This window comes from Rhinatrema bivittatum, chromosome 8, assembly GCF_901001135.1.
Source record: "Rhinatrema bivittatum chromosome 8, aRhiBiv1.1, whole genome shotgun sequence".
NCBI classification, from domain to species: Eukaryota; Metazoa; Chordata; class Amphibia; order Gymnophiona; family Rhinatrematidae; genus Rhinatrema; species Rhinatrema bivittatum.
In genome coordinates, this window is record NC_042622.1 from 211,986,467 (window position 1) to 212,009,136 (window position 22,670).

General features: G+C 49.9%; 1 protein-coding gene across 1 annotated transcript in view; it reads right to left on the bottom strand.

Moving 5' to 3' along the window:
• Positions 1-1,936: 1,936 nt before the first annotated feature.
• VPS37D (VPS37D subunit of ESCRT-I) overlaps positions 1,937-22,670 on the bottom strand; it is a 28,769-nt gene continuing 8,035 nt past the window's right edge. Inside the window, exons 2-4 of the mRNA XM_029612533.1 lie at positions 20,274-20,445; positions 12,754-12,833; positions 1,937-3,018 (exon numbers count right to left, since the gene is read on the bottom strand). Coding sequence (XP_029468393.1) covers positions 2,542-3,018; positions 12,754-12,833; positions 20,274-20,445 — 729 coding nt within the window. The 3' untranslated portion in view covers positions 1,937-2,541. The remainder of the gene's footprint in view (positions 3,019-12,753; positions 12,834-20,273; positions 20,446-22,670) is intronic.

The window sequence follows — 22,670 nt, forward strand, 5'->3', positions numbered from 1 at the left end:
AGCTGCCTGGTGTAATATGTGAAGCCCACATCTGCATTACAACAGGAGAAAAATGGAGGCGGCCCAGGTGTGCTTATTGCAGGGTTGTGATATTTTTTATCTCAGAAGACTATACTTTCAATGTCCTTTTTTTTTTGTAAAATTCGTTATTTTAAATGTGGAATTTTTAATTGTGTGTGGTGAGGGTGGGGGAGGGGTGCAGAGACAAGGCTGCAAAGTTCACCTAAGGTGCCAAATGCCCTTGCAGTGGCTCGGAGAGAATTTGCCACCCATAGACCTCCACCATTCACCCATCTCCCACTTCTGCAAGGGAGAATGCCGGGGAACAGATGGGAGACAGGTTTTAGGGTTCCTGGGAGTGTGGCAGGGTTGCCAACTTCTTAGAAATATTTTCACTGACACTATCTGCCAGTCTGCCCCTCCTCTGGGAATTCTGACCCCTGCTTTTCCCCTTCCACAACATTTGAAATAACTGAAAGGGTGCCCTGTCTTGGGGGGGGAGGGCGCTATCTCATCCCTCGCCTCAGGCAACAGACTGCCAAGCTCAAGGAGAGAGATTTTAAGTCCGTCCTGGATTTCTGACAACCCAGTGATGCACTACGGTACCTGCAGTCCTGATTTCAAATGAGACTACAGCTACCAGAGTGCACTGGGGGGGCAAGTTCACAAAAACAGGACTGGCCAGAAGCCTCCCTCCTTGACCCGAGTCCCTTGGGCAGCTTTGGAAATGTGCATCTTTTATCCCTTTTGTATTTTGCACATAACAGGAGGAAATGCACTTCTGTTTCTGTTTTTCCAGGGCTTACTTCTTGCGGTTTCCATGTCAACCGTTGTCTGCATATTTCTGGTTCTAATTTGTGGTCGCTTATTCTGTATTTGGTGAGGGCTCGTCAGTGGTTTGTGATTGTGACCAAGGTAGCATAATTCTTATGATGCAAGGTGTTGCTTTTTTTTAAGAAGAAGCATGTTGCAGGCTGTTACTTCCAGCCTCTCTGCTGTCTCTGTGCTAGTCAGCCAGCCACAGGCTCACTTGTAGCTCTGTTAGCTCTAATAATAAACATTTGTTTACTTACCTGCAGTACCCAGTGGCTTCTGTTCCAAGACCTCTTCAGATACAATGAGGTCCATATTAGAAGGGTTTGGCTAAGTTTGGGACATGGCTGGACAAACTGCGGGATTAAAAAAAAATCCCATCGCTCTGACTTCCGCAGACTTATCTGGGGGTAAGTTTTTAGCTGAATAAAACGTACCCAGATACACTGAAGGTGTTCTGGGCCCAGGCTAACCCACCCAGATAACGCCGACATTCAGCGTTAGTGCCCGTGAGAATGAGCAATCCCGGACCCTCTCTCTCCCACCTTCCCCACCACCAGTTCCTCCCCAAAATCCCCCTTTTCTCAAATGGCCTGCCGCCGTAGGTTGCCCCAAAGTATAAACTGATCAGCCCCATTCCCCTGGGTGCAAACCCTGACCCCCACTAAAGGCCCAGCCCCCCCCCATCTGACTCCCAGATGGTAAAAGAGCAGGAGTGATCCCCGTCTCTCCTGCCCTGCTGCTGCCATTATCCAAAATGGCAGCAGCTGATGCAAATGTCCCCGACAGAATTTGTATTTGGTGAGGTTCTGTGTTCAGGCAGAGCTCCTCACACACAGGCCCTAGGACACCTGGGGGTTTGGGTATGCGAAGGTCATCCCTTATCTCTAAATGCCTCTCCTGTATGTCGGTCTCTCTTTAATCACGAGACAGGACTGAAAGGAGAATTCATTCCAAGCTGGCAGCCCAGGCAGGAAGGTGGAGAGGGCGATTTTGAAGGGTTGGTAGTGCTGGGAGGGAGGTCTACCCAGTCCATTTCCATCGTGTGAGGCTCAGTCAGCAAACAAGGGCAGCCAACAGGAGGTTAGGGTTGAATGAGCAATATGAGAACCAAATCCAAATATAAGAAAAGAAAATAGATTTTATTTGTAAGCCAATAGCTTATGTAACACATGACAAAGATTTGGAAAATGTAACTTTATAAAAACGTTTTCATGAGCATATGAAATGTTCCAGGTGATTGGGTTCAGCTGCAAGAAGAAGGGGTCACTTGTCAATTAGTGAACTCTTTCTGCAGGTTTGTTTTGTTTCTCCTGAGTGGTACCATGCAACCTTTTCATAAGGCCCTGTGACTGGAGCTGATATTCATGGGGCAACTGAATAAGTGCCCCATCAGCGGACGATCTCCCAACGGTCCCTGTTTCACGCACACACCCATAAACCCACAACCGCACGCATTTGGGTACCCATCTAGTGTAGAAGTGGTCTTGGGCTCTGTCTCTGAAGAGACCGCTGTATTGGAAACTCACCGGTTTTAAAAAAGATCTCTGGCTTTAGCAAAATCTCAGTTGGTCACTCTCCGGAGGATCTTCTGCCTCTGGAGGAGACTACTGTCCTTGCATAACTCTGTCTGTAAAGGGCGTCTTTCTTTTGAGGGCTCCCTAGCTCAGACAGTGTTTCTGAAGGGAGTTGCCGTCTGACAGGGAGCCTGCCTTCGATGCCCAGGTATCAGTGTGGCGACTGATACTGTTTGGCTGTAGGCTTGGACTTAAAAGGTTTGGGGCCTAAGAAGGGGATATACACTGGCAGGCGCTGCGGAGGACCCAAAGACCAGCGGCTTGTCTGAGAAACCTGGCACTGGCCTGCTGGGGTGCTTAGGGGAGGGAGGATCCTGGATGGAGGGGCTGAGGGCAGAGGGAAGGAAGCCACAGCATCGGAAGGGATGAGGAATGCTGATGCTAATCTGTAGGTCCGGGGTGCTGCCGGGTGCTGACTAAGTGGTGCCTTGAAGGCTTGAGGGCTTTGATACGCTGCCATAAGCAGCCTTGCCTGACTTGGGCGTTGGATTCTCTGGTCCCTCTGAAGGACTTCCGGCACTTTCTCCAGTTGGGTTCTTCGCAGGTGCAGGACCTTCCTAGTATCCTGAAATGTCTCCAAGAAGCCATCAAGGGACAGAATGCCTTCCAGAAATCTCTCCACCTGGGCCTGCGAGAAGACAGAAAGGGGAGGAAAATACTGAGACGCACGGCAAGACAGGCAAATTAACCCACAGAACTTCCATTTACAGGAACATGAAAAGTGGAGGGAAACGGTGAGGCCTAGGGTAACAAACGTGGACCAGCATCAGTTGCGGGGGTGCTCCAGGGCTTGAGGTGATCAGCATCTGGGGCTGCAGCCAGTAGCAGCGTCTCTCCCCCCTTCGTCTTTGCTACCTGTGAATTGAAGCAGTTCATGGTGATACTGGCGCCTGCTCACCGTCCCGGTGATCACTTCACGTCAGCTTGCTTCCTTTCTATAACTGGAAGTGCGAGTCCTACAGAGCCAAGGAGGCTGAGCAGCCACAGAGAGAGCCCTCACAGGGACAGGTACCCCTCACGCTTTCGGTGCCCCCTCAGCCACTGACGCTGCGCAGGCGGGTGAGCAGGTAGCAGCTATGAGGGAGAGACGGAAATGGGCTGGGGCATGGCAGAAACCCAGTGGGAGAGTGGGAGACAATCTTGAACCCATTTTCTAGGCTATTGGATGAAATAGATGATTTTTTTTCAGCTCCTTCCCCTTCCTGTGTAAATCCCCATCTTTTCTGTAAATTTACAGTTAAGCTATTTTTTTTTTCCAGCTTATTCTATATTTGATTTTAGGAGGCATTACAAAGCTCTGCAATTTGTATAGCTTAGAATCAAAGAGGCCAATATTCAAAGGCATTTAGCTGGATAACTCACAAGTTTAGAATATGGCTGGCACTTATAGGTGGCTTTTAGCCGGATAAGTCATTATCCAGCTATAAATGAGATGAATAAGCTATGGATGTTTTGGGGGTGTTCTGGGGTGGGGACAAGTTAGCCAGCAAACCTATCCTGCTAACTCCAATATTAGGAGCTAACTCTAGCCGGCCCCCCAGTTATCTGAGAACGTGCTCATGGATAACTTTAGGCTTAACCGGTTAGGCAGCAATAATGTTTAAACAAAAAACGTTTCCCGATTCCCAGCCCCCCCACCCCCAACCCAGTATCTAAAAAATGGCCCCTCTTACTGCCCCAAACCCTTTCAAATACACTTTGAAAATAAAACTGGCACAGTTCTGTTCATGGCCTCTCCCCCTCCCCGTTTAGCCCAAATCAGAAAAAATACCCTATCCCATCCCACCAGCCCAACCCTAACCGTCCCATCCAGCCGATGCCTCTCCAAACTCCTTTCTGGCGCCAGGATCGTAACACACTTGTACCAAGATCCCAGTGCCTTCCAGCACTGCTCTAATGGGAAGGCGGGCGGAGGGGCACTGCTTTCTGATTTCGGATAACCAGGGAGGGGAAGAGGTTGGTGAGTGGATCCGTGCCAGTTACGTGGATAGCCTTCTGGGGGGTGCATGTAACTGGTTAACACTTTTTATTACTTTGGCAATTTTTCAGCCTGTAAGTCTCCTAAACGTGGTTGTTTTATTACTGTGGAAATAGTGGCCGCCGCCGCCGCCACCGCGGGGGAGGAAATCTCCTGCGTGTCTGCCCAAGCACAGGTACTAACAGTCAGATCTTATCTCAGGCCTCAGAAAGGGCACTGCTGCGGAGCTGCCTCGGCAGAGCTGAATCCGTACCCGCATGCCCGTGGACGAGAAACCTCAGGGATGGAGCAGGAAGTGGAAGGTTGGGCCCGGCACCCGCTTAAAAGCTCAGCTCCAGCCCTCCTCAGCCAACAGGAGATTAGCACCGAGGCGGGTGTCGCGAGGCATGCCTGGATCAGGTCTGCCACTCTCACGGTACCTCGCAGGTGCAGGGGTCCGATCTGTTCACACTGAGCACCTCGGGCAGGGTCAGCAGAGCCCTGGTAGGGAAAGGCCTGAACACCTGAACACAAGCTCCTCTCTCCTGCTGGCTGGGGAGGGGAGGGAAGGGAAGGCAAAGGGGCAGCTGAAGTGGAGAGCCATTGCTGCCCCCTCCTCTCCTGCCTTGCCGTCCCTCGGCTGCGTCCCCAGGCCCCGCACCTGCTGGGGGAGCCACGAAAGGGCAAACCTCTCTGGCTCAGAGCAGGAGGGGAGCTGCGGTAATGCCATCTTCCCAGAAGCTTGCATCGACTTCGGCCCAAAACTTACCCCCAGAGGACGCTGGCAGGATTCGAGTTTTACATTTTCTAGATTATGCTTATGACAAATGCTGCTCCACACTTGGTAGATTTCCCTTCTGCTTGTTTGGGGCATTTAATTATTTGCAACTTAAAATGCAGCAAATATGTTCTGTGGGATGAGGAGTGGGGGGGGGGGGTGCAGGGGGGAGAGCACTGCTGTCACTTTTTTTTTCTGAGTCTCCTCCCTCCCTTTCCCATCCTCCCAGCCCTCTTCCTAAACTCACGTATGCAAACCTGAGCTATGAGAGAGGGAAGAAAGAGAGGGGGAGAGAGGAGGGGGGACAGGACCCTGGGTTTATCCCTTGTGCAGAGTAAGCTGCAGCTGAGAGGCAGAAAAGGGGAGAAGTGGGGCGCTATACCGCGGCTGATGGGAGAGGATGTCCGAGCGCTGAGCTCAGTCCCCTACAAGCACAAATACCATAAAATACAGTCTTTTTACCCAGATTGTTTTTCTCTCAATTTTGTACGGGTGCCTTCGCACACGATCTGCTCTAAGAAATGGCGACAAAAAGGAAAGCGGCAGACCTTCATTTTCGTATGGCAAAACGAGCACAGACGCTGGGCGAGCAGGTCCGGTCTAAATTTAGAAACCGCCGGCTCGCCAGCTGATGCTACCGGAGCTCCCCACCTGTCCAGCCTGAATTCTGCCGGCGATGTGCTGTCACGGGAAGAAATAAGAGGTTGGTTCCTGGACATTCGCGCCGACCTGAGGCAGCACAAAACGGACCTCATGGCTTCTATAGCGGACATTTAGGAGGACTTGGCAGCCCTGGGAACCCGCGTTGATGAAACGGATAACCATGTGGAAGGCAACGGTGAGGCCATAAATAGCCTGGCTACACGGCAAACCAGCTCACCGCCGAACTCTCGGCCCTCTCTGACAAATTAGAGGACCTTGAAAATAGAAATAGAAGATGTAATTTGAGGATCCGTGGAGTACCGGATAACATGGAGTACGCTGACGTTGGCACCATAGCACAGCAAATGTGTGCCTTCATCTTAAGATCAGGTGATGCTGAACAAAATAATAATGTCTCAGAATCATCCGTGAAATCTGGAACGAGCTCACCAGAGGCCCCGGGACATAATCATTTGTTTTCATAGTTTTGCACAGAAAACACAGGGATATGATGCAGCTCGAAAACAGTGTGAAATTGTATGGAACTCACACTCATTATCCATATATCAGGATCTGGCGCCTGTGACACTTAAATGCCGCTATGATTTGCGTGAAGCTACTGCCTCTCTGCGTGACAGAGGAATTCGTTATCGATGGACATATCCATTCGGCCTACAATTTCAAGTTCATGGAGCAACTTATCGTATAAAACCATTCAGGAAGCAGCGGAGGCATTCCAACAGGCCCACTTACAAGTAACCTTCCAGGTCCCTAAGATGGCCGCCGCACCTTCTAAACTGGATACTATGCCTAGATGGCACAGGGCAGGAAAGGGAGGACGGCGGCTTCGCCGGCAATCGGAGGACACTCGCTCTACGGTGTTGGATAAGAGTTGATAATCAGGTATCCTCTTTGATTCTCCTACTAACTGCTTCTTACATAGCTTTGGAGCATGGATACGAACTTCACAGAATCATCTCCTGAAGGATTTGAGTGACTTTGTTCTTTATGGCTTTAAGAGGATTCTACTTAGATAGATCTACTGGGGCTTTATATACTTTTGCAATATGGTATTTTCTTCTATTATATTATTATATTCAATAAGGTTTAAAGGTAAGGGACTACCTCACTGCTGGGGGCTCCTTACACACTGGGTATAGTTGAAGCCTCCCTGTGGTTGGTATTCCGAAGGGAATGGCAGAATACATTAAACAATATGGGGTTGGCAACAGGGCTTTTATATTTCGCTTTTTGGGAAAAGTTTGGCACAAATTACCTACAAAGGACAACACTCGTTTTTCTGTGTTTATAAGTGTACGGCGTCAGATGAGCATTGGGACCCACTATAAATATTTTATAACACTGTAGAATTGGGATTTACATGAGTAAGATGGCTTCTAAGCTGATATCCTTAAATGTGAAAGGGCTGAACACTCCAAGAAAGCAACTGCTGATCAAAAAGGAATTGCATTCACAGCAGGCCACTATAGCCTTTATTCAGGAGACACATATTGGGAAGCGGTATGAGCATTTATTAACCTTCCCTTCTTTCCTCCACTCTTACTGGGCAGCCAGCACTAAAACTTCCCGATATGGAGGGGTAGGGATCCTTATATCCAATTCTCTAGTCCATGACTTGTTACATCAGGCTTGAGACCCCATGGGTAGATATATTTTGCTTAAGTTACGGGTGGGTACCCACGTCATTACTTTAGTTAATGTGTACTTTCCTAATACAGCACAGTCATCATTTTTGGAAGCCATTGACCACCTATTATCTCATCACGCTGAGGGGGACATAATTCTTGGGGGAAATTTTAACGTAACCAGGGACCCTAAACTTGATAACTCCTTGAAATCGCAGACAGCACTATCGGGAGTGCGCAAAGCATGGCAATCCTTCTTAACCCGTTGGAACTTAGTAGACAAATGGCGGCAGAGGTACCCCAAATCTAGGTCCTATACATACTTTTCTCAACCACACAACACCTACTCTCGTATTGATTACATTTTCATTGACACGCATATGCAAAATCTGGTAGGTAAAGTGGGTATAGATAGCATAACATGGACTGACCGTGCACCTATCTGGGCAGAGGTGTCTCTTGGGGACGTAGATGGAGGGTTTCGTACATTGCGCCTTAACGATAGTCTATTAAAAGATGCTGATTTTACTAAACAGCTAGATTCACACATACGGGAGTACTTCCATCTCAATAAGACAGATGGTATGTCCACCGTGATGCTCTGGGAGTGTTCTAAAGTCGTTAGGGGGCTGTTAATTGCTAGAGCAGCTTTCTGCAACAGGGAGCGGGAGAGCAAAAGAGCAGCATTGTTAGCGGAAATTGCCCTGCTGACACAACAACACACTTCTACTAACTCCTCTCTCACCTACATGCGTCTGTTACGGGCAAAAGACTCATTGCGGTCACTAGACGATACCTATGTTAGTCATCAATTAAATATGCTTAAACAAAGATATTTTGAGGGAGGCAATAAAGCAGGGTGTCTCCTTGTGCGGAGTTTGAAGGCAGCCCAAGCCCAGACCTTAGTGGCTAAAATTAATAACTCACAAGGTACACTGGAAACTACCTCTGAGGGCATTCGTAGATGTTTCTCAGATTTTTCGCTGAGTTATGCTCCCAAGATGCATCGATCCCAGCTTTTAAAATGAGTAAATACTTGGATTTAGTTGTTGCGGTCCCGACCACTTCCCCTCTGATCGGGCTCAGAACTGCCTACCTCCGTGCCGGCACCCGCAGGCTCCCGCATGGCCCAGGTTCCGGAGCTCCCCCTGCTCGCCCATCTTCCTCGTGGAGGACGCCATTGCTGACTCATCCTTCGCCGGCCTCGCACATGCGCGTGCAAAGACGCCCGTCTTGTGCGTCCTGCTCCCGGAAGCCCGGCTCCGCCTACTCTGATGACCTCACGCCCAGCTCCCGATATAACCGGCGCCCAGCCGTTACTCAAGCGCCTTGCAACGAGGTTCCCAACTGCTTAGTTGTTGCCAGTTGCGCTTCCTGATTGTCTCTCTGCGTTCTGCTGATTCCGGTTTTGCCTCTGACTACGCTTCTGCCTGCTGCCCGCCAAAGACCCGGTTTGTTCTGACTCCGCTTCTGCCTGCTGCCCGCCACGACTCCGGTTTGCCTCGGACTACGTCTCTGCCTGCTGCCCGCCTTAGACCCCGGCTTGCCTCTTACTGCTCTACAGCCTGCCTGCCCTTTAGCCAGGCTACCCGGGTCGCTCTCCTTTTCGGGCCTTTCTTCAGTGAACTCTCTGACTTTCCTGGTAGGCTTCCAGGCTGCTACTGGACTTGTATATCTACTCCTCACGACCCTCTCTGATCCTCACAGCAGCTCCTAAGTCCCAAGGGTTCGGGCCTCTACGGGCTCCTCCCGGGGGGGGGGTCCCGGGCTCCGGGTGAAACCTTGCCTGCTACTGTCTCCGCCTCCCGGCCTGCCCATCCACTGGTAGGCCGGCCCAAGGGTCCACCTTCTACCTTCAGACCTGCCTAAACCGTAACAGTTTGCAAGGCCATGGACTCGGCGGAGAATCCAGGAATCCAGGGCTCCAGGCCATCCCGGGGATGGCACAACGCATCCAACAGCAGCAGCAGTGCATTGATACCTTGGCCGCCACTGTAGAACAACTGCTCGGCCGCCTGGACACTGCTCCCTCTGTCCCGCCTCCAGCTCCACCTCCTGCCTCTGTATCCAGCTCGGTCTCGACAACCCAATTACCTGCCCCAACACGTTATGCAGGGGACATCAAGACATGTCGAGGTTTCTTGAACCAGTGCTATGTACGCTTCGCCCTTCTGCCCGCGCAGTTCCCATCAGATGCAGTCAAGGTGGCCTACATATTCTCCTTGCTGGATGGCAGGGCACTGGACTGGGCTTCGCCCATGTGGGAGCGTCAGGATCCCTTGTTGCAGATCCTTCAAGAATTTGTACTGAACTTCCACCTTGCTTTTGACGATCCCGCACGCCAGACCATGGCCGCCTCGGAGCTCTTGCACCTCAGGCAGGGGACTCGCTCCGTAGGCGATTATATGATAGACTTTCGAACATTAGCCATGGAAGTTGGCTGGTGGGATGATTGCCTGAGGGGGATCTTTCTGGAGGGCCTAGCTAGCCGCATCAAGGATGAGCTCGCAGGCCGAGATCTACCGGATGACCTCAATGACCTGATTGATATTGCTGGGAGAGTGGATCGTCGTCTACAGCAGCGAGATAAGGAGAACCACTCTGTTCGCAGAACGCCACCATCAACTCCTAGTTCCGCACGGCTTCCAAGCCCCAGGGTACCATCTGCTTCCGCCACTCCCGGAGAACCCATGCAGCTGGGGAGGTCTCCTCTGACCCCTGAGGAGAGAAAGAGATGCCGCTCCTTGGGTCTGTGCCTCTACTGTGGGGGCAAGGGTCACTTTCTTGCCAATTGCTCCGAACATCCGGGAAACGACCGAGCCTAGGTCATCATGAGGAGCTACTCCTAGGCTTTGCAGGCTCAGCTCCTCATTGCATCCTTCCAGTGACTCTTAAATATCCCGGTGGAGAACTTCAGACTTGTGCCTTTATAGACTCTGGGGCTGAGGGCAACTTCATCATCGCCGACCTGGTTGACCAACTTCTACTTCCCACGCAACCCCAGCTTCCACCGCTGCGCATTTCTTCCATTCGTGGCACCTTGCTCCCAGGGACCGTTACCCGCTATACAGGTCCTCTGACCCTCCAGACCGGACTGCTTCACTCTGAGGAGATCTCCCTCCTAATCCTTGAACGGGCTGTGCATCCCCTGGTCCTGGGTCTGCCCTGGTTACAGCGCCATTCACCAGTCATCCAGTGGGATACCTTCCAGCTCACCCAGTGGAGTCCCCACTGCTTCACTCATTGCCTACAAATTCCTCGTCCCAGGAGGCCAATACAGCTCTGTTCCTCGCTCCTTCTGCCAGAGCCATACCAGGCCTTTGCTAACGTCTTCTCCAAAGAAATGTCAGAGATTCTTCCGCAGCACCGGCCCTTCGATTGCCCTACTACCGAACATCACGCCCCCTTGAGGCTGAGTGTATCCGCTGTCCTTACCGGAAACCGCAGCCATGTCCCAATATGTTACCGAGAACCTGGCCAAAGGCTTCATTCGACCGTCTCGTTCCCCTGCAGGAGCGGGCTTCTTCTTTGTGGCTAAGAAGGACGGCTCACTCCGCCCCTGTATTGACTATCGTGGTTTGAATGCCATAACTAAGCGTGATCGCTACCCTCTGCCTCTGATCCCTGAGCTACTGGACCGCCTTCAGGGGGCACGCATTTTCACCAAGCTAGATCTCCGAGGGGCCTACAGAAACTACAAAAACAGAAATACATTTCCTCTAATGCTGAGCAAAATACAAAGACATCGGAGGCACACATTCCCACAGCTGACATATTCAATCACAAAACTGAAAATAAAGAGGACAATATTCAAAGCAATTCTCTATGGTACCCCTTTTAAAATTGCCCTGCCCCTTCCCCCTCCCCCGTGCCAGGAAAAGTATGCATGGGGAAAAGAGGCAGCACTGGGGGCAAGCCTCCAAAAGAATGGCTAACGATTTCTGGATGGCATCCCCTCACGTACTTTGAATTTACAAAGCATCTAAGGTAATGCGCCACCATTACTGCCACAGGATTTTCAAAGGGAAATTGCAGGGAGTTTCCTTTTGAAAATTAGCTTGCCCTCAGGTCTTCAAGCTCTACTTTTTTTTTTCTATCTGTGGCATCAGGACATTTTATTTTTCTAATCCCATTGGTCCTGGTCTCTTTATTCCAATTTCTTCTAGTTGATCTTCTCCTAACTCCTTTGCCAGGCTCTCCTTTCCATTTTGTTTCTCTCATCGTATATGGCTTACTGTTGAAGTTTCACTGGTTAATATGTTTCATTGGCTTTTGCTGTAATTGTCCATTTTTTGGAATCACTTAATAAAAATGTTTAAACACATTTTTATTGTGTCTTCCTCACTCCCCCCTCCTACATCTCTCTCTGACTTTAATTCATTTAGTTTTTCTCCATTTCTCTCTAACTCACAGCTAGATTTCATCCCTCTTTTTCTCCTTGTCTCAACCCTTTACATCCCGACTCCCTTCTCAGACCTGCATCTCCCCTCACTGGGTTCCTCCCCTTACCCACCTCCTTCGTACTTCCTCTCCCCACCACAGCTACCTCTTTCTGGCTTTCTCAAAGCTCTCCTCCCCTCAATCATCCTCAGGCTGGCACACACACACTCCCTCTCCAATCATTCCCTCTCACTCTCACCCCTTCCACACCTCTTTACCTCTCTCCCCTTTCCATCTTCTACGTTTTGTCTCACACCCTCCAGTCCTGCTCCCCATTCTCCTCATCCCACTTTGTTAAGTTTTCCGGTCCTCAGTCTTCACCTCTTGCCTACCTACAGCTTTCCATCTCCCACTCTCCCCTCCTCACCAGCCTTCCCATTTCTTCCCATCTCTCACTCCTTCCCCTGCTCTCCCATTCCCCACCTGTCTCTCACACCTTTCTCAATCTCCTATTCCCCCTTGACTTTGTCCACTCCCTAGGGCCTCATTTCTATCCTTTGTATTCACCTCCTTCCCAGCCCTCTTCTACTTTCCTCTGCTTCCCATCCGCTCCTCTTCCCCATCTCCTTTCCTGTCACTCAAATCCTCCAAGCTCCATGTCCACTCCTTTCTCATCCCCTTTCCCAGCCCTTCAGGTATTTACACTTCTCTCAACCCCTCCTTACCCTTCAGACCCCACCTCCCCCCCATCAGGACAGCACCTCCTCAGTTCTACCTTGCAGTGCCTCCCCCTCCCCCTCAGTTCTACCTTGCAGTGCCTCCCCCTCCCCCTCAGTTCTACCTTGCAGTGCTGGTACTGGAAGCACAGTGCCTCCCCCTCCCCCGCACTGCCTTGTAGTTTTGGCACTGGAGGGACAGCAGTGCATGGGCTCCCCTAATACACTGACTACACAGACTCACCTCAGATTCTGCTTCTGCTCTCTTCAGCTCAACCTGGATGTGGGTCGCAACGTGCAGGCTCCACTTTTGCAAATGCGTCTCTGAAAAAAAAAAAAAAGAAGACGTGAGGTATTTAAAGGTTAGAAAAATGTTTTGGTCTGATTTTATGGAGGCTTTTCTTTCATTCTGTGCAGGTCCTCGAAGGCCAGGGACAGTGCTAGAGCAGCTCCGAGGACCCCAGGTTCAATCTATGGTTTCCCTCCAGGCTCCTCTAAATTGTCCCGCTAAAGGCACTTCTGCCTTGCTGGAGAGGGAAACTCTTCCAGAGGGAAGTTCTGTATCCTTGCTCGCTGAAACCATGACCTCCTTGCTGAAATGCCAACTGGCGTCACTTTATGTAGTCAAAAGTGAAGGCCGCCCTGTCCATGAGCCCCCTCCCCCCCCCAGTTAAAAAGGTGGCAGGTTCCACATCCACAGTGAGATGTCCTCTTCTATCCCGTCTGCGATGTCACGACAGTGCTACGTTGCAATTGCTGCCACAGCCACGATGCAGGCTATCCTGACTCTTGGCATAGGTTTAACCAAAATTATTCCCATGTTTTGTAACAGAATTTCCAAGATGATATAATTTCCAAGTCGGAACTACACAGAGGCTGGTGGCAACTTCTAGTCTCCAAGCTGCCACCAGCCTCTGTGTTGAATTCCCAAGGAATTTTTACATTTTTGCTGGGACCAATATAATAATGTCAGTCTATTACATTACTATGTTGCGATCCTGCCCGCGAGGAGCGCAGGCAGGCTCTTACCTTCACGCGGCCAATCGGGCCGCTGACGCTATCTTCTTCGCGGCGGGTGTGTCGCCGTTTCTGGACTCCTCCCTGGCTGCCTCCGGCCCTGCGCGGCAGGGTCGGGCCGCCGGGAGTTCCCCCATGCGGCTGGGACCGCCGCTGCCGCTCCTGCTTCCCCGACTCAGCTGGGGCCGTCCCCACGGCTGTTTCCACGAGGCCGGGGTCTTCAGCCGGCAGGGAGGCCGTCCCTGTCGGTGCCTGCAGCCTTCGTCTCGTCCTGCAGCCAGCCCTTCTTCGCTTCCTGCTCTTCCTGCTTCGCTCTTCACGGCTGGAAGCTGCTCATGCAGCCTGCCTTTCTCTCCAGCTTCAGGGCAGGGCTGCTCCGCTACCTGCCTTGCTTCCTTGGGCCTTCCACGTGGCTGAGGACGCCACCAGCTTCCAGCTCTCTCTTCTCCAGCTTCCTAGGGCGCGGGCGCGTGCCTCTCTCTGGTTTTTCAAGGGCCAGCCAGGTGTGGCCCTCTGCTGACCCCTCCCTGGGCGTTGTCCTCTTCAGCCCTACAAAAGGGCTCAGCATCCATTCCAGCTTTGCCTTTGCAAGGAGTTGGGTACTCCTGGGATCCTGCTGGCCTTTGCTCCAGGAGTCGTCCTTGTTCCAGCACTTCTTCCAGGTCCTGATGTCTGCCTGTTGTTCGTGTTCCAAGTCTAAGGTCTGTCTCCTGATCCAGTATCCGTGTTCCAGTCCAGATGTTGTTTCTCTTGTTCCTGATGTCCGTGTTCCTGTCCAGTTGTCCTGAACCCCTGACGTGCCATGTCGTGGTCCGCGACCAGCCCTATGGGCGGGCTGAATAGGGCGCTTCATGATGCAAGCCTTGTACCTCGTTCCTGAGTCTTCTGAAAGCCTTGTACCCCGCGGCGAGCCATGTCGTGGTCCGTGACCAGCCCCACGGGCGGGCTGTGTAGGGCGCTTCATGATGCAGGCCTTGTACCTTGCTCCTGAACCTTCTGAAAGCCTTGTACCTCTTTCCTGAGTCTTCTGAAAGCCTAGTATCTCGTTCCTTCCTGTGCTGGTCCCGCTCCCGCGGATGTAGGACAGGGTGGTCCGTGACCAGACCAGTAGTACTGGCCGAGTAGGGCGCCCTGAGGGATCGTGCCACTGTCCGTATGCCCGAGTCTCATCTGTGTATCCAAGTACCTCATTCCTGAGTCTACGTCTGTGCATCCAAGTACCTCGTTCCTGAAGTCTCGTCTGAATCTCCATGTTCCGGTCTTTGCTGCCCTGGCCTCCATCCGGCCTGCCGCTTCTTGCCGTACACTGCGGCAGGTACAAAAGGGCTTGGAACGGTTGGAGGAATGTTCATAAGATCATCATTGCGTTGCTGGTCTTCCGAAGCGTGCAGGTCCAGAGGAGGGTCAGTATTTCCAGTCATTTATCATCTGTCCATGCTCGGGCATGCCTCGCCTACCGCTGCACCTCTCCGGAGTTCCTCTGGGGTCGAGCCGTGGCCCTAGAACACACATCTCTTGGTAAGTGGGTCTGCTCTCCTAGCGCTCTACAACATTACTGTACATGTATTCCCAGTAAATAAAATGTCTCCACACGGATGTAAATAAATATTTAATAATATTACACTTGAGGATTTAACATGCATATTATATGCTTATACCATGGACTTAGTGAGGTCCATATCCAGCATATTTGTCTATCTAAATCTGGCATTTAGCCGGACAATATCAGGATTTGAAAATCTCGCTTGTCTGACTGCTGAAAATGTATCTGCTTACATCAGGGGTGTTCCAGGGTAGAGCAGCATTATCTGGCTAACTGGCCGATGCAGTAAAGTGTGCTCAGGCTGAGAGCACTGTTGGCCCCCGTTTGGCTGCGCGTTTTTGACGCGCTATTTTTACCCCTTATACAGTAAGGGGTAATAGTGCGTGGAAAACGTGTGGCCAACCCCCCCCCCCCAAAAAAAACTAATAGCGCCCAAGCCGCACCTTTTACTTTCAGAAATTAACGCCTGCCAAACGGGCCGATACAATAAGACGTGCAGGACAGCTGGCTAGCGCTTACTCTCCCGACACGCGCCCAGGCCCCTCTCCTGGGCGCGCGATTCAGTAAAGAAAGATATGCAAATTAGGGCCCGCGGTAAAAGGAGGCACTAGGGACACTAGCGCGTCCCTAGTGCCTCCTTTTTGAGAGAAGAGGCGGCTGTCATTGGGTTTGGCAGCCAATGCTCAATTTTACCAGCATAGGTTCTCGAACCCTCTGACAGCCACGGGTTCGGAAAACGGACGCCGGCAAAATTGAGCATCCGACTTCCAATCCACGGGCCGATTTTTTTTTTTTTTTTTTTTTTTTTAATTTTTTAAAAGTTTTTGGGGCCTCCGACTTAATATCGCTATGATATTAAGTTGGAGGGTGTACAGAAAAGCAGTTTTTTTTCTGCTTTTCTATACACTTTCCCAGTGCCAGCCGAAATTAACTCCTGCCTTTCAGGCTGATGCAGTAAAGTGCGCTCAGGCTGAGCTCACTGTTAACCCCTGTTTGGCTGTGCGTTTTTGACATGTCCATCTTCCAACCCGCGGGCAGATTTTTAATTTATTTTTTGTTTTTGGGGCCTCCGACTTAATATCGCTATTAGTTTCGGGGGGGTTGGCTGCGCGTTTTCCACGTACTATTACCCCTTACTGTATAAGGGGTAAAAATAGCACGTCGAAAATGCGCAGCCAAACAGAGGTTAGCAGTGAGCTCAGTCTGAGCGCATTTTACTGCATCAGCCTGAAAGGCAGGAGTTAATTTCGGCCGGCACTGGGAAAGTGTACAGAAAAGCAGAAAAAACTGCTTTTCTGTACACCCTCCAACTTAATATCATAGCAATATTAAGTCGGAGGCCCCAAAAATTAAACAAAATTTTTAAAAAAAATAAATAAAAATCGGCCCGCGGATTGGAAGTCGGAAGCTCAATTTTGCCGGCGTCCATTTTCCGAACCCGTGGCTGTCAGCGGATTCGAGAACCAACGCCGGTAAAAATGAGCATCGGCTGTTAAACCTGCTGACAGCCACCACTTCTGTCAATAAAGAGGCGCTAGGGACACTAGCATGTCCCTAGCGCCTCCTTTTACCGCGGGCCCTAATTTGCATATCTTTCTTTACTGAATCGCACGCCCAGGAGAGTGGCCTGCGCATGTGTTGGGAGAGCGGGCGCTAGCCGGCTCTCCCGTGCATCTTATTGTATCAGCCCGTAAGTTAGCCAGATAATGCTGATTTTCAGTATTAGCCAGCCAATGTAACTGCATAATTTTAGTACAGCCAAAAAAGTAGTCAAATTTTAACTAGACAAACCTATCTGGTAACTTTAAGATAGTCAAGTATATTCAGTGGTGTAGATGTGCCACTGAAATTCCTGGCTAAGTTATCCAGATAAACTTATCAGGATAACCTTCCTAGCTGGCCAGCGGTTGAATATGGACCTCAATGTGCATGAGAGGATGGCTTCTGTGTATTTCATGTTTAACCCTAATAATTAGCATACATTCAACATCTTGTGACATGGGAACTGCTTTGTATATAACAATGTGAGGAAATGGGGTTTTATGTGCCTCTTTGATTCCCTATTATATCCCTGGATCCTTTGTATTCTGCATTAAGACTCCTTACCCCTGCAAGCCCCTAAATTACCTTGTAAGTGTTATCCTGACTTGTGCATGGTTCTGCAGCACCTGGTAGTCTGAAGAATTCCCTTTATGTAAGTCAGGACTGAAGGGGTTAAACCTGCTGCATTTAATCAGAAGGAGGAATTAACTTCCTCCAGGGTGTATGCCACTGTGATCTGTGAGTGTGTTAATGTTATGTAGTGTTACTGGTTAAATGTTGCACTTGGCTACCCCCCACAAGCTGTTACACTCACCTCTGGCCTTGATCCTGCCCTGATGAAGGCCGACGCCGAAGGAGACCATCGAAGAAAGACGCAGTTGACTGCCGCGTTCTGTCTCTGTCCCTCCTGCAATGCCGGTGCGGCTCTCTCTCTGCCGGCATGGTAGGCCGCTGTGCTCAGCCTAAATCCGATGCCGCAAGCTATCTGGGCCTTCCCTAGGCACGCACGCATGCACTCGTTCCTCCTCCTCTTGAAGGTCTAGTGGCGGGAACAGGAAAGCAGCGCCCACAGATGACATCATCATTGAGGGACCATTTAAGGTCTCACCTGCAGTAGCCCCTTGCCCCAGTAATAGGTCGACTCTGTTGGAAAAGCAATTTTCAACTGCGTTCCTGGTTCCCGTTTCCTGCTTCTTGGTTGCTGATTCCGCTGTGTGGCATTCCTGAGTTCCTGCATCCTGTTCCTGGTTCCTTGGCAGTCTTGTTTGTCCTCTGAGTTCTTGTCTTCAAGATCAGTCTTCACTTTGTCTGTCTTCAGCATCTTGTCTTGTTTTTGTGGTCTCTATTTCTCCTTTCTCCTCTTCATAGCTCGTCTCAGCGGATCGGACTTTCTGGCTTGACCTTGATGCTGCTTTACCTCCACCTGCCTCTGACCACATCCTGCTCACTGTTACTGATTGTACTCCGCCTGCCCTGACCACTGCCTGAACCATGACACTGAGTGAACTCTGCCCGCCTCTGACCACAGCCTGAGCCCGATTCTGTTTGCCTGTTGCCTATCCTGATCACTGCTTGATCTAACTGTGCTGGCCTGCAATCTCTTCTATGCAACGGATTTTCACCTCCACAGAGGCAGCACCTAAGTCCAGCTGGCCCCGGCACCCAAGGGTTCAATGTGAGGAGAACGAGGGTTGGTATTGGTGAAATTCCAGTTGGGCCTCTGTTCCAGCCCGCTCTGCCTGCTGACGGTGAGGACCTGCAGGACTCCTCCCTGTGGGTTGAGTCAACTCCACACTCCATGTCGGCCTAAAGGTCTACTTCCACAACATTAAGAAGCCAGTGCTCTGTGTTATGATTGATTCTACAGAACTAGCTCCAAAAGAGAGCTAAGAAATTTTCCAGAAATCTTCAGTCCAGACTGGAAAGTACAGCAAATCTGACCTACAGTGAAGATCCTATTGCAGCTCTGCACAGTATCCAAGTTTCCCTTAACACTGGTTAATTATAGTAAAACTTAATTAGGTATTGTTAATGGTATAATTCCTTTTTCTTTTCCCTGCTTCTTGTCTGTAAGTAAAATCTTTTCCAGTTCACTGTACCTCTATTTGCTTAATAAACTGTTTAGTCTGTTAGCCCTGTGCTGTGACTGATCAGTGACTCACTAAGGTGAGTCACTGGATGATCCCAGTACTTTTTGTGTTTGATCTGAGGGTGACATATCTGGGATCTAGGTGACCCCTGGGTTTTGTTGTGGTTGCCAGTGTAGGGTGGCCTTTGCCGTTCTCAGTATGACCTTCCAGGAGATCAAGGGGTTAACCCCGAGTGGTTATTAGTGGTAGTACTAAGGAATTACATAATGCTATAAAAATGTTAATACAGGACTAACAGGCTTAAACATGGGAGTTAATTCCCATGTATACACATGATAGCTACATGTACTATTTGTTTAATCTATTCAGACAAGTTAACACATTTTATACATAATTCTGTATGAGAATATATTAACAAGCAACAATTACATATATACACATGGGGTGTTAATTTGTGTCTGACAGCCTTATAAAGTAGAGGTTCTCTTCACCTTTCACAGTTTGATAAATACTGGACACTGAGTCCTTCACACATGAGCAATCCACAGATATGTACTCACTCATGCAGCTGCTCCTCTTTCCCCTGATATTCACTCACCAAGTGTATGCTGTCCATTAGCACTCCTCACCGAGCTTACTCTTCTTCCATTGGCATGCACTCACTCACTGAGCTTGCACTGAGTCTGTTGGCACTTACTCACCGAGCTTACGCTGCTTCTCTTGGCATGCACTCACTCACTGAGCTTGCACCAAGTCTGTTGGCACTCACTCACCGAGCTTACTCTTCTTCCATTGGCATGCACTCACTCACTTAGCTTGCACTCACTCACTGAGCTTGCACCGAGTCTGTTGGCACTCACTCACCGAGCTTACTCTTCTTCCACTGGCATGCACTCACTCACTGAGCATGCACTGAGTCTGTTTGCACTCACTCACCGAGCTTATGCTGCTTCTCTTGGCATGCACTCACTCACTGAGCTTGCACTGAGTCTGTTGGCACTCACTCACCGGGCTTACTCTTCTTCCACTGGCATGCACTCACTCACTGAGCATGCACTGAGTCTGTTTGCACTCATTCACCGAGCTTACGCTGCTTCTCTTGGCATGCACTCACTCACTGAGCTTGCACTGAGTCTGTTGGCACTCACTCACCAGGCTTACTCTTCTTCCACTGGCTGCACTCACTCACTGAGCATGCACTGAGTCTGTTTGCACTCATTCACCGAGCTTACGCTGCTTCTCTTGGCATGCACTCACTCACTGAGCTTGCACTGAGTCTGTTGGCACTCACTCACCGGGCTTACTCTTCTTCCACTGGCATGCACTCACTCACTGAGCTTGCACTGAGTCTGTTGGCACTCACTCACCGGGCTTACTCTTCTTCCACTGGCATGCACTCACTCACTGAGTCTGTTGGCACTTACTCACCGAGCTTACGCTGCTTCTCTTGGCATGCACTCACTCACTGAGCTTGCACCGAGTCTGTTGGCACTCACTCACCGAGCTTACTCTTCTTCCACTGGCATGCACTCACTCACTGAGCTTGCACCGAGTCTGTTGGCACTTACTCACCGAGCTTACGCTGCTTCTCTTGGCACGCGGTCTTCACCTCCTGCAGCTGCTGATATTTCATGGCCAGGCTGGCTTTGCCATTTTCCAGCCAGGGTCTCAGAGAGAGATTCTGCTTCGCCACCACAAAGTTTGCCATTGCATACCGCTCCTGCTCATTCTTTAAGCTCTGAACCTATGGAGACACAAGGCATCGGGATGTATTTCACTGATTTATATTTTGCCTTGCAGGTACTATAGGTCTTTCCCCATCCCCAGAGGCCTTACAATCTAAGGAGTAGATTCACTAAGCCACAATAAGGGCACAACTCGCGAAAAACAGTGTTCATCTTGCATAAAACACTGCTTATTGCGTGATATACCCATATCGTGGTGATATCACGCATGATAGTTTGGCCAGAAATCCACTCCTATTGAAATTAGCTGCTTTGCATGCATGAAATTTACAAATGCATGCAAAACAGCTAATGCATAGGTAATCTTATGCTCATGAAATAACACAGCTCGCCAAAAATAAGGAAAGCTGCATTATTTTAATGAAAATTGAGGAGGTGTAGACATTTCCCTGTGGAAGCATCGAGACACTAGGGCACATCCCAATGTACCAGCAGTAATATTTAAAGGGTCACGTGGCTGAAAACCTCCCTCCCAAAAAAATGAAAAAGTCTCCCTGGAGAGCCTAAGAAGACCCCCATCACCGTTAGAGGTGGCCCAGCAGGGGCAAAAGTAAAAAAAAAAACAAATGTAAAGTTATGCAGTGATGCCTTGCCCCCCCCCCCAGCTCCACTGGATCTTCCCACTTCCAAAGATGAACTTCCCTGGTTTCTACTGCTCCCACCCCGCCCACAGCCACCTCATCTTACAGAGAAAATTTCCCTGATGTCTGGTGGGCTCCCCACCCCCCGAACCCCAAGTCTTTGGAAGAAATTTCCGGAGTCTAGTGGAGCCAGGAGCGCCTCCTAGCTGCAGGCCGATTGATGCCATCTTTCAAAATAGTGTCAACCGACCCCTGAGCCCTGAGGCAGCCAGAGGAAACAAAGTTAAACCCAAATGCCCCAAAGTAAACCCCACCCTATCCCAAAACCCCGCCCCTTGTTTAAAAAAAATGCAGAACCCCCCCCCTCTCTCACCCCGGTTTCCCAGCGCATTTACTATAAACCCTGGTGGTCAATGCTGAAGGCCGGAGAGCCCCTATGCTCCGGCCCTGACATCATCATCAAAATGGCACCAGCCAGCCTCGTGCACGTTAGACCCCTTCACGTGACATGCATCGAGGAGTGGGGAGCTGGAGGAACGGGGAGTCTGCATTTATTTATTTATGTCAGTTTTTATTTATAATTCTGAAATTGCAATCCAAGAAATACTTGTTAAGAAAAAATTCTGCATTTATTTTTGACAAGAGGAGGGGGTTTCTTGATGAGGGGACAGGACATACTTCAGGGAAATTTGTTTAAATTTGTTAACTTTGGCTCGCTCAGGGGGTAGCCAGGGGAGGGGAGAGTGATTTTTACAACGTGCTGGGTTGGGGGACTTCCGGCACCACACTGGCCCCTTTAAAAGATGGTGGTCCCGAGATGCTGGCCACCACCGCATGTTGCTGTATTTGTCCCAGCATTACTTCCAGGAAAAATATCATGGGATTCACAAACCTGCAATATCTCCCCCTTCCAGGGAAACAGATGCCCAAGGGCCAGATTCATTAAGGCTTTTCTCCCATTTTGTGTCTACGCGAAAAACCCTTGGTGAATCAGGTACCAAGTTTGCTAAACCTAGCCAATCAAATTTTGACCGGCTAGATTTAACAGAATTTTCAGCTGATAGAGTAAAGTGTGCTCCAGTGGAGCGCACTGTTAGCCTGCGTGCTACAGTAAGGGGTAATAGCGCGTTGAAAACGCGCGGCCAACCCCTCCGAAACTAATAGCTCCCGCAACATGCAAATGCATGTTGATGGGCCTATTAGTCATTCCCGCGCGATACAGAAAGCAAAATGTGCAGCAAAGCCGCACATTTTACTTTCAGCCTGCCCAACGGCAGGCGCTAATTTCGGCCGGCACCGGGGAAGTGTACACCCTCTGACTTAATATCATAGTGATATTAAGTTCTTGCAACCGAAGAATTTCATTCTTGCAACCGAAGAATTTGCTGTATCTAACAGCCTCACAGCTTCACATGTATATATTCCTTTCCCTCCTGACCCTCTCTCTATTTTTCATCAATTTAAGTTTATACCTCCCCTTATCCTCTCCCAACAGTTATCTTTCGATACTATATTAAGTTTCACTATTATAGCTAAGCCATTTTTCTTATTATCTATATAATTTTTTGTTACTGCATTTATCTGTTTTAATGTATTGTTCCTCAATTGTTAACATACTGTTTTATGTAAAACGCAATTGCGTA